At 33.3% G+C, this 13,348-nt stretch overlaps 1 protein-coding gene across 2 annotated transcripts in view; it reads right to left on the bottom strand.

Annotated features, from left to right (window-relative positions):
• LOC113549071 (zinc finger protein 1) overlaps positions 1-13,348 on the bottom strand; it is a 165,048-nt gene that overhangs the window by 107,912 nt on the left and 43,788 nt on the right. The window contains exon 2 of one of the 2 annotated variants that reach the window (XM_026950224.1): positions 333-354. The exons of the other annotated variant lie outside the window; for it this stretch is intronic. Coding sequence (XP_026806025.1) covers positions 333-354 — 22 coding nt within the window. The remainder of the gene's footprint in view (positions 1-332; positions 355-13,348) is intronic. 2 annotated transcript variants of the gene reach the window in all.

Raw genomic sequence — 13,348 nt, 5'->3', positions numbered from 1 at the left:
ACTAAAACAGCGCGACGATAATAAAAATTTATTATACAACACAAAAAATAAATAAAAATTAGATACCAGGATGGCACCCACAAAGATTCATAACGACGAAAATGACAATATCGAATATAATATACCTATATTAAAAATATCGACCAGTATGACAATAACGACACTATAACATAAACCGATCGGTTAGTTTCGATATTAAATTATTATCTTTTGCAGAATAAACGTTATTTCGTGCAAATAAACTCGCTGGTAAGAGACTATTGATATTATGTAGTGAATGTGCACGTAAAATGTGTATAATATGTATGTGGAAGTATAAAATACATACGTACCTTTATCATACCATCGGTAAAGCTAAAAACATAATAATATGATATTTTACGTTACATTTACACAGATCATAACTTTCAAATTTCTGTAAATAACAAGATATTATGTATAATTACAAATTTGCATCAAAGACAATATCACCAAAACACACTGTACGATAAGACATTATGTTATATGAATTCAGGTGTTTCGCCAGTATTGGCTATATGCCTGTATAATATTACATTCTATTCATATCTAATCTACCAAAATACAATTTGTGTTAATATTATCCTTAAAATAATCATAATAAAAATTATTATCAAAGTTGAAAAAAGTCACTATATGAACATACTAATCTCCTGGTTTTTATGTATATATTTTATTTTATTAATTCTTGTGTCTTTTGATTAGTAAATTACAAAAGTATAAATATCAATTTACAATTTATGAAAATGAATGCCATATATTTACGTTATAACTTATATCATATTATGTTTTAAACAACAGAGTAAAGATATATACATGAGGCGAGTCAAAATAAAGGTAGGTATGTTTCAAAATTTTACCAATTCCATTATACATTTAATATAATTATAATAAAATAAAAACATAAACGTATTAATTACTATAATAATATACTCGTCATATTTTTGTATTGATTATTTATGCATGAACAAATCAAAGTTTTTTATATAATAGTTATATTTTTAATTTATCCTACAACTGTCAGTATGTATTTATATTAAAATTTCTTTGAATATTTAATAATTTTAATTATTTTTGTTAAATCGTTTATCGACTTTTTATTTAAATTTTCTACATTATAATAATAAAAGTAGTTTACGGGTTTTTTTTTAGTTATTATTTTAATATTAAAATTGGAATAAGTAATTTGTTTATGAGTTTATGACTTACCTACAATATGGTCATAAAAAAGGAACCGTGAGTATTAATGAAAAATGTTAAAAAATAAACTGTACCTAACTAAAACAGCAAATCAATAGCCACTATAGAACATAGGACAGAAAGACGGGTTCCGACGGATACAATAGGAACATAAGTAGGTATTCTATATATACATTAATAGTACGTATAAAATGTAAAACAGTTTTATTGTTATTAATTTATTACGTTTGATGGCAGATTACAAACAATTGAACATTTGGACCACACATATAGTCTGAAACGTTTCTATTAGTAAATACTTAGACCAATAAAACCTATTTGTTAAATATTAGGCACATTTCTCTGTTAGCTAATATTAGTAACAAGTAACAACTATATTATTTTAGTCTATAATGTTATAAGTTCATATTAAAATATATAATTAAATCAAGAATAATTAACAGATGTTTAGGTTAAATTACTTAAATTATAAATACAACTTTTTTTTTTTTTGAGCAAGACGAATTAACAGATATATTATATAATACATTTTAATTAAATATTAGGTTTAGTATTTCAATTTGATATTTTATCCAAACAATGTCTAAAACATATTTTCAACAATCGTGGATTGTATATACAAAATAAATGGCGCAATGAATTATGAATGTATACAATTTGAGATTTCTAAGAATAAGGCCAATAGTTCAAGATTTATTTTACGGATTACAACAACTGCAATCGTTGTTTTTTTGGCACTAGTGTGCATTAGTGCTAAAATCAATAAAAATAGTTTTAATAATTGAACATACATATTTTTCACACTATACTCTAAAATTTACGACCCAGGGATATTGTTGATTTTTAACGAAACCACACATTCCAAAAGCTGACTGGGCTCAATATAGAAATGACCCCACGTGTGGGATATCGTCCCTCGTTTTACCTGCTACACATATCCGGTGTATTAAAATGATTACGGTCTTCGTTGGAACGGATTAGGGGGTATAACATAATATTCATCACGGCTGTCGGGTAATATTTCGACAAGTCCCACAAATCCCTTTCAGGTAGACATACACCGGCTCCCTATACATAGTGTCCAGTCACCCAAAACCCAGCTAATGACTCGTGACAGTATACAACGATAATCACTACAAACATTATTTAATAACACTCGGGATTAATAATACTACATCTACATAAATTGTTTAAAAAACACGTACAAGCAATATATAGATAAACAAGCTACATGTATCCGTGAACAACCATAATGTATAAATGTATTACAGTGTAGTACAAAACGTTAGGTGGAGATATATACAAAATAAAGAAGTAAAAAGTCGTTAAAAAAAAAAAAAAAAAACAGTAACGTTGTCAACCCTCGTTTTTGGTTCAGTTAACTAAAGTTTGATTTTTTTTCTTGTTATTTAGCAAGTGAAACAAGTTGTATAAAACAGCATTATTTTTAAATTTTTTGTGTTTGTCCCCCTTCTAAGTAGCCAACCGTAAAAAAACATTACTTTAACGTCCTTGAAGTACTTAACTCGTAATAAAATCATACTTATTTTTCATGAAATATAGGTACGCTTTCTAAGATTTTACAACAGCTATTTTACATATTCATAACAATTTAGCAACATTATGCATAAATATATTTTAACTTGTCGATTAAACGATTATTCTAACATGAATTTTTTTTTATGAATAAAAATAATATACAGTATAGATGTAATGCTGATATTATCTTTAAACGTAGGTATTTATTAGCCGGGTTGCATAAGAAATTAAGAAATTTAGAAATATATTAATCTGATAGTTCACTAAAATTTAATGAACCAATCATGAGTCACTAAACATTGGTTAAAAAGACCATTAAAATTTAGCTCACTAAATTGATTCGTACAATTTTTAGTTATTGTTCGTGTTTTTTAACCAATTAGACAAATTTAGTGTTTTTGTCATGATTAAAAAATGAGTTATTATCCCCGAAAATCACATGATTGATATATTTTAATCAATAGTGTACAGTGTGATTATGTTAAACGATTTTTTGTCGAGTCTTCGTCTTGACTTCAAGGGTTTAACCGACAATCCTAAACATTCAACGCTATCTAGTGTCGATGACAATAGCGAAAATATCCCGTTGGCGGGACAGACCAGAGGGCGATTCTAGTTACGCATACTTAATCAACTAGATGGCGTTATAAATACCGCCACCAATACTGTGGGTATTTAAAAAAATTCGACGAGTTTGGATAACGTGACATGACCCTCTATCCCTTATTCCCTTCGCTACACAAAACCATACTTACGGTGCATTAAAAACTGTAAACATTCTTGGTATTGTGGGGTGTGTAAAAATCCGTTTTTGTTTACATACGTATTTTGGAAACGATAGAAGAACACTGCTGCTGCTGCAGCCGCACCGTTGAAAAGGATCCATTTGCATTATATATGTAGTCCGGCAATCAGTGTGTAAAAACTACCCCTTTGTGATCGACTGCGCACACACATCCGTTATTAGTTTCATGATTCAGATAGGTTACAAAACAAAGAACGGGTCGAGCAAACATGTGCCTATAACGCCCGGAGCTAAATTATACAGCCCCCAGTTATGGATTTTAAAGGGCTGCACGCGTTCTCAAGCTACACCATTGTATGTAGGTAGATCTGCAAGGTACACACACACACGCGCGTGGGGAAAATTAGCTTGATGACCACGTCACCTATGTTGACATTGGGTGATATCGTCTCTAAATAGGGTCCACAAATTGACAACTCTCCCTCTTGCCGAGTCACAACGATATTTTAGGTCTAAATCAATTTCCAAACGTTACAATAATGTTTATTTATACATTGTAATATTGTGTAATATAATTATATAAAACGAACCATGACTGTATAATAACTAATATATTATATAAAGATCATATTATCAATTGTATGTAGGTATATATTATGTTGTCTTAGTAGATATATAGACACTTAGTATAATATGCAAATATTTATGACCAAATTATAAAACTTTTGAAATTATAATATTTTAAATGATTATTTAAATTATTGACTCAATGGATCATGTTTAAAAAATCATAATTGTAGATATAATAATTATAACTCGTAAATAGCTAATCATAATATATAATATAAGTACATTATAATTTTAATATTGTGATTTAGTAAAGAAATTCTTAAAAAATAATATCCTGTTTAGTGATAACCATTATTCGGAATATTACACAACAGCTATAAGATCACAAAGAAAAATTGTAGGTGACTATTATACTAAAATAACTGTGTAACGGAAGCAACATGTTAAAAAGTGATATAATTAATACCTATGTACCCAGACAAACAAACCGACATCGTTATTTCAATTAGCTCAATATAAACCTGCAGCTAAATTAAAGCGAAAGTGAAATATATACTTAATTGTCACTACGAGTTGAAACGTATACGGTATAATATAGTTTATAAATGATTTAGACGACTTATTCCTTTCATAAAATGTATATAAATCAAAAACTACACGTTTCATTCTGACATGTAGGTGCATAATATCATATCATGCATTATACTATAATATTTATATTGTATCAACTATCGAGTAAGAATCAACTGACAAAATAAATCTAATTTATTTCGTCATCAACCAATTACACATTTATACTGTATAGGTTAATTAATATCTATACATATATATAATCGGATCAAATGAATATCTTAAAAATGTAAATAAGTTCAAATTATATTATTTATATTAGTACATTACCTATTTAATTATAATAATTGCCATTTAAAAGCCTTTTTTATTCCAAGGATCTATATTGTATTATAATATTAAATACTATATAAGTGTGTTTCATATGAATGTACCAGGTACCTAGTATATGCATATTAATATATTATACATTTATATACTACTATACAGATGTACTTAGAATTAAATTTAAACACGCGCCATTCGTATGGCACTCCGAGTCTTTTCGTGAAATAAAGGTCAATACGAATAATTTAAAATTATAAAACTAACGTTGTTATTTTTATTCGAACTCCCCTCGAAACTGTTTACCATCTACCCTTTATAACTGTATCTATATTCATTCTCCAATAAAATTATCTACCCGAGCCGAAACATAATCTACTTTATATTCCCTTACGCAAACGCAAGCTCTTCTTGCACAAAATTAACATAAGAGCTCATTAGATATCTGAAATCGCCCCTCCTCGTGCATAAGTCGTGCCATAGTGATTAAAAACTATGTATAGGTATCTACTCGTATACTCGTAATATACTGATCCACCCACGAACATCCGTAGACCATAACCATAGACGATACATCGTAACACAATAATAAAGATGATAACAATATACGTTTTAGGCTATATTATCCCTCCCAAAAATTAAATCAGCAGCGTTATATCGATATAAATAGAATCTATACAGTAATTGACAATCGTCATGGCTCATGGCGAACACAGGATCTTATCACTATCTTAGTATTGCCTAAAAGTATATAGATGTACGGTAAACGTATACCATACACATACCTATCTATTCGATAAACTTATAATTAAGGCATTATGTATACATACATAATACATACACTACTCAAATTCTCTACCTTTCTCTAAACATTGATGTAGAGTAGCACTTGAATAAACGAAATTATTATTGTATTATAATTAATTAGAGCTGACTAAAATACCGAATTACTATATTTTTGTTAGATTATAACATCCTATATTGTTAAACTATGTTCAATACCTTTCTTCATTTTTCAAGTTATTACAGATATTTGATTATTTGAAACAAATATCACGACAAATTTTAAGACATAATTTCAATTTACATTGAAGTTTATAAAAATTGCCACTAAACACAATTACCATATAAGTACACAGTATACACTGTAAATTCAAATAAAAATTTAACAACTCAATCCTATATTATTATGAAATACGATTATCTTCTCTTTTCACAATAAAATTAATCTAATAGTACAAGTTGAATTCAGGTAGGTGCCTAATTTTGATATTGGAAATTTAGACTAACTAAAATATTAATTCTATAATTCGTTTATTATTTCAATGAATACGTTCCGATAATCCTATGATTTCAATACATTACTTTTAAAAAAATAAATCTAATACACAGATAACCGATCGACTGCATAATACATAAAGCATATGCTTTACAATTTAATATTATAATATATTTATAAGTTATTTTATAAGAATATATCATTCGTTAATCGTTTATCGCAGAACAGGTTTATAAGATTTTATATATAATATATATGGTGTCTGCATCACTGAGACCGTGGTGTCGTGGTGACCGTAGTGACGTCGTGTTTTTATTTTTCACCCCTTCGTAACCACACTTTAACCCGCACCCGCATGGTAATTGAACCTGCGCTGTTGACTACCAATGTGTATTATTATAATGCTGCTGCAGATCAAATGCATGAGTATACCGCTGTGACGGCTGCAGTATACACCACAATATAAATTATCGAATCAATATAAATAATACAATAATTTAACCTTGGATTTACAAACTATATATTTTTTGTATAATTGCACATTGGTATATTGTTATAATAGTATACACATAAATGCCATCATATATTTTAATAAATAACGGTTGCAGAGCCGCATAGTGCGTATGCAACTGACTATATAATCATACAAATAACTAATAAGATGTGAATGATATATACAAGTAGGTAATGAGTATATGTATTAATACATAAATAATCATGTAGATGACTGATGCAAAGTGCGTCTTACCTCAACCCCGACACCATATAATCTTCGCGGAAAACGCAATCGAAGCGTTAGGTTGGGCGGCGGGTGCGGCCGGTATAACGTAAAAATTACCAAAATTCCATTGCACTGCTGCAGCACTCCATTCTTTTAAAAATAATATATTCATGTACGCGCATTCACCACTATAGCGGACGGTAACATCGAAATAGTTCGATCAGCAACAGTCGCTGCGAGAGACCGACACGAAGAAAACGGTGACAAATAGCATTTTTTCAAAACTGACCGACACAAAATATCCCGGTTACCGTGCGAATACAAATATATTATATTATCGTAAACAGACGGTGGACCGCCAGGAGTTTATATATACAAAATGTCTTTGTTGTATTTCGACGACTGGCGCGCGCGTCCGCGTAAACTGCAAAGTTGCCGCTGAAACTTACTGCTATCAGAATATTTATCATACCGGGGACGTTATAGGTATACTGCATTGCGATTGTATGTTATATATATATTATTTAATCATGTTTCCTTTATTATAGACATTTTTGCAAAGCTCCCGGAGGAATGACATAATATAACATGGTATAATATGTATTATTTATTTGAATACCACGGTCACCGAAAATAACTCAGGGCCCTGCGACCGTTCGCGGTTGTATAATGGCGTCTAAATTTAAAAGCGATTGGACCTTTCATCCGGACCGTTATAATAAGGCTGTACGCTGTTTGTTACACACGCGCGCAATAACGGTTATCGCCACGTGTTGACGCGTCGAATCGCCCAATAAAAACCAGTGACTGACGGCGACGAAGGTTTTAAATTAAAATTTTCCGCTCGTCACGCAGTCCAGAAAAATTCTAAACGTTCTACATTATATTACACTTGTGCGAGGCAGTTCGAACCTTCACAAAAACACGCGTGTACACACTACACCGTGATGTATAATACAAGCCGCCTCCGCAGAAGAACAGGACGATTCGCGCGCGTCTCGCATGCAAATAATAATAAAACTATAAAAATAATAATTTCCTCAGCCTCCCCGCTACAGTATAATAACAATAATAATACATAATACATAATGTACTCGACGACGAAAGAGTGGTCGGAGGCGGCGGTTGTTGGCAATAGGTGAAATGAGTAAACGAAACTACACCGCGTGTACTATATGATATTATGTTATTATTATTATTATTATTTATTATATATACCGCTAATAACGTCCGCGGCGGAGTCACGTATAACCACCACACGCAGCACTCACTTCGCACGTCACTCTTTTCCGCTCGTCGAACCGCGCGCGGGTTTTTTTTTTTTTAAACACAGTTTTTTTGTCCTCCCCGTCTACCCGTCCGTTCGTTTCTTCTGAACACCGTTGTCGCAGTAGCAGTCTCGTCGACGTGTGTGGCGGACGACCGGGTGAACCCGCCAAGGCCAATACAAATATTACTAATTGACCGACCGTGGCGACGAGATGATTATTATCATTACGGTTACGATTTAATACCGCGCGCGGAAAAACTCGAAATAAAAACATTCGAGAGCCGCGGCAGAGGTGTCGGACTTCTAGGTGTTCCGGGATGACTGTGCGCGTGCGCGCGCGCGCGTGGGACGACGATACATTACATTACATTATATTATGGTACCGCAGTACGACGCAGCCGAGTAGAAGCCGCGTAGTATAGTGTTGTACGTACCTATGTCGGACACATAATATAAGGTTATATAGTTATTATTACGACCGTTATATTATTATATAGTACACAACTGCGACGACGGCGGTGATGACGATGATGACGATGATGACGATGATGCGGGAGTTCCAATTAGTTCGATTAAAAAATAACAATAATAACACCATCGCGCACGCCCAACGTACTCGTGTATATATATATATCATAATTATTATACGTTCCACGAAAACGTTATTGACAGTAATAAATCGTATTGGACTGCGCGCGGTAAACGATAACTCGACAATATAGTCCGTGTACGGTTTCCAACACGCGTTATTTAATCTACTATCGAATTTGTTAGAAATCTGCGTTCGTCATATTGATATGTCATAATAAATTTATATTATAAAATGAGTATGTGTGTGTTTGTACAGGGTACCGTGTATTACGTGTAGTAGGTATAAGTATTTCGTTTGTATACATATATATATATGTGTGTGTGTGTGTGTATACAATATAATGTGTACGAGAGGCGAACCAAAAAAGGGACAGTAGGCAACGACATTAGGTTATTCGTTGAACGTAAATAAAACCATAAAACATCTGTAAAAACACCAGATACTGACACGAAACGGCCGAGATGTGCCGTACAATAATAATAAAATAGATGTAAAAAAAAATTAGATGCCTACACATAAAAAAACAACGAGAATACGGGCGGGCGTGCGTTGAGCGTAACGAACACGGGATTTTAACACGCAATTTTTAAATGCAAATTTAATAAACGATAAAACCTTGAAACGTAACTCTCTGTAGTATTTAATAAGTAATTACCGTCAAAAATTGTCTATAGTAATTATAACAAAACATAATAATTTTAAACATATTATAGAATGTAAATAGAAACCACTTAAGTTTCAATTTTAATTGAATACGACTATTGGTAATTTTAATATCATATTTCTTGAAATTTTAAGGTAGTATAAAAAAAGCATACCCGACGAAGAGTATCATATTCACAGGTGCCTAATATTTATAAATTGGTTTCAAATAAAACAAATCAATTAAAGCGTTCAAGTGATTTTAACATCGAGAAAATCATCTCGTACAACTATATTAATAATAACGTTTATTAATTTTTAACGATGAAATGTATAAGTAGGTAGTGGGTAAACACAGTATATGTAATAGGTATACGATCTGCAGTAATAATATACTCGTATTTTAAAAATAATATATTTTTACTTATTACCCATTTTTGAATCCAGGGAATATATGATATTTTAGAAATTTATGAAAGGAATTAGATAAGAACAATAACGCTGTTATTCGTTATTCATATGTAGAGTATGAAAATAATATTTACATATGTTGCGCGTATAGCAGTATCTATAAGAAATGCACAATCCAAAATTCCAAATCCTAAATGTATAGCTGCAGATTTTTTCTACCTTAAAACAATACAGAAACATTGTATCAAGCGACAATAGAATTATAATTAAGAGTTTTTGATGACAATAAAAAAATTATCACGGGAATACGAGAAATGACCAAGAACATATATATTATAATATAGTGTAATATGACATATTTCCTTATAAATCTTCATTCCTATACGATTTTATATGCACGCGTCGTGGAATAATAGTATATACATTATAGGTACAAGGTACATTATATAATCGTTGCTAGAGAGTCGACGGACAGACATTTTTTTATCTTAACATACAGAATGCGACTTGTCAATTTGATATAAATATATAATATATACATATAGAGGAAATGAGGTACTCAGTATACTTACTGTTCCATCAAGGCACACGTATTATTATCATTAATGTGAAAATTGTATACCTACGTCCTACGACGCGACTATACACTACCGCTATATAATACCATTAGTACCTCCAACGGTTCCAATCATAGATACGACCACGAAGATAAGATGGCAGGACAAGTATGGAGATGACCGCGTAAAACGTTTTAGATGATACGTCGCCGCACCGCTCAACCCGTCCGCACAGAACGACGCCGACGTGCGTACATTTACGTCGCTATCGTTTACGCAGTTGACAGCCACTGTAGTAGACTAGTAGATGCATACAAAGATAAAGGGAGATAGAAAATTTGAAAGAGAGAGGCAGTCGCAGAGAGAAAGAAAATGAGCGTGTGAGGGAAAGACGACAAGTAAGATATACACACATATTTTATATATGTATATAATAAATACGAGAGAAGAGCATAGTGCCGAATATATGTATAATTTAATTGGGAAGTCGGCTACACGTCAAGTCGGTTTTATAATTATCGAGGTCGTTTATTATAAAAACTCGGACGAAAAAAAACTGAACACGTTAAGAAATCGTGGTAATGGCCGGACTGACGGCAGCGGCGACGAAGAGATTCAAGTGGTGCGTGTCACTCAACAGTGACCGTGGATGGGTGGGTGGAAGGAGTGGGGAGGGGTCACGTCGTCCTATATTGCCAGGTTTCCGCCAATTATCCCTCGGGGGGCCAATGGTCGTCAAAATGCGACCGATCGCAGGTAAACACGGTAAAGGCGGAGGCCGAGCGGCGTTTTGGGCTCCCTGCAGCGACAGACCGACCGCCGTTAATTACCACGCCGCCGCCGGTAAGCCACTGATGTAGCTATATATGCACTATATTATTAATATTATCATTATATATACGGAGATGCGCACCTACGTGTATTTTTTCCCCGACGGTTTTTGTGGGGCCCACCGCCACGGTTGTATATATATATAACACGTATAATATACGTACGTGTGGCCTGCACATTCGAGCTGACGTTCCTCTCTTCACCGAAATCTATTTAAAAACGACGACGCGCCGCGCACACGGTTTTTAGGTAAACAGGAGATGACGATGATGCTGCAGGCGCGCACTGCGCGTGATGGTGTATAGTAAATGTTATAGATGAGGACCGGACCTGAGTTTTATATATATGTGTGCGCGCGCGTGGAATCCAATATACTATTTTTATATGAAGTTTATTGTTTTTCCCCTCCGCTGCACGGTTTAACCACGACGCGGACGGCGAGAGTATTTATGTGAGAGACAGAGACACAATGCGTGAGTGAGCGAGCGAGCGGAAGGACGGAGACTCGAGTAGGTAGAGTGAAAAATACATATACATGTAATGTACAATATATACGTTTGAATAGGCGGTGATAATACTGCAGTATAGTATATTATACCTATGACTATGTGTAAAATTATGTATAATTAGCTAGGCATTTATTGATAATGAGCGAACTGCAGTCCGGCCCTGCGCGTTTGACATTGAACCCGAATGATGATAATATTATTATTATTAATACAGTATATATAGGTACCTATAGGCCATGTTATACTATAATAGGCTATAACAAACAGCAACGAGACGAGCGTCAAAATAATAATATTACGACCGACATCGAAATACAACGACAACGGACGTCGAAAAGCAAACGCCCGTCCTAATAGGATAATATAGATCTCGTGTATATAATATTATGCGAGCAATAATGCGCGGAAGAACGCCAACGATGATGGGTCGGTACAGGTGTCGGCCATTATCATTCGTTTTGTAACCAATCGTCGGGACACCCACCTCTATCTCACCTGGCAGGACGCCCACCGTGTCCGCCGCCGACGCTTCCACTACCACCACCACCGCCACCGCTGCCGCGCTGTCGAGTCGTAACCTCGTTTCCGTTAAAATGCACTTACGACGATGATGGCAGACGCTCATACAAAAGAAAAGGAACTAACTGCGCTTGGTCCCGAAACGGCATCATATAATATAGCGGCGTCGTTTATCAGTGCGGTCGTCGACGCGGTAGCTGTACAGGCGGTGGCGGCGTCGTCGTTCGACTACCGGACGGACGTGCGAGGGGGACGCGCACACGGTTAAGTAGTCGTGGCGATACGGGCGGTAACGGAGGTGACATAATAATAATAATATATAATACAATAATAATAATAATCGTAAAAAATAAATATGTATTTTGTTGGCACTTACATCCCCCCCGCCGTTCGTTTTAACGAACCGACATTATACTGCAGTGTATAGGTACGTTCACCTATTTAGAGTCTATACATTAAAATGCCTGCTGCGTACTATGAAAACTATTCGAATTAAAAGGATTACTGACTCCTCGTCTATCTTCTAAAAAGATTTTTATAAAAAATATTGTTAACATTTAAATAGATTCTTATTGTAATAATCGACACTGCGACTAATCAATCTCCAATTATAATACATATGCGGATATTGAAATAACTCATAATATATTATATGTAAGTATGTAAAAGTTGTTTGTTTATAACTCCTATAGTGAAAAAATAAATTTTTAAATACTGTTATAGTGATAATAACGAACATTACCTACCTATAATACAATATTCAAATATTGTAGTTCTATTAGAAGAACAAAAATTGAAATTATTTTTTCTTACACTAAAATTATGAATATTTAAGAATACTAAAATTTACTTCAAGCAGTAAAAGTGGAACCAGACAAAAAATATTTTTTTAGTATGCGAGCATGTGTTTAAATGTTGTGTCAACTGTATACCTACATGTACCATTGTACCGTAACAAGCAGAAAAAAGAACTCTTAAACGGGTATGATGGGGAACAATGGGGAGGAATGCTATAGCAGTGAAGAGAAAAACAATTAAAAAAATAAATGTC

Source organism: Rhopalosiphum maidis, chromosome 1 (assembly GCF_003676215.2).
Source record: "Rhopalosiphum maidis isolate BTI-1 chromosome 1, ASM367621v3, whole genome shotgun sequence".
NCBI lineage: Eukaryota > Metazoa > Arthropoda > Insecta > Hemiptera > Aphididae > Rhopalosiphum > Rhopalosiphum maidis.
Note: the sequence above shows the minus strand (reverse complement) of the source record. Positions and strands in the feature narration are given on the sequence as shown.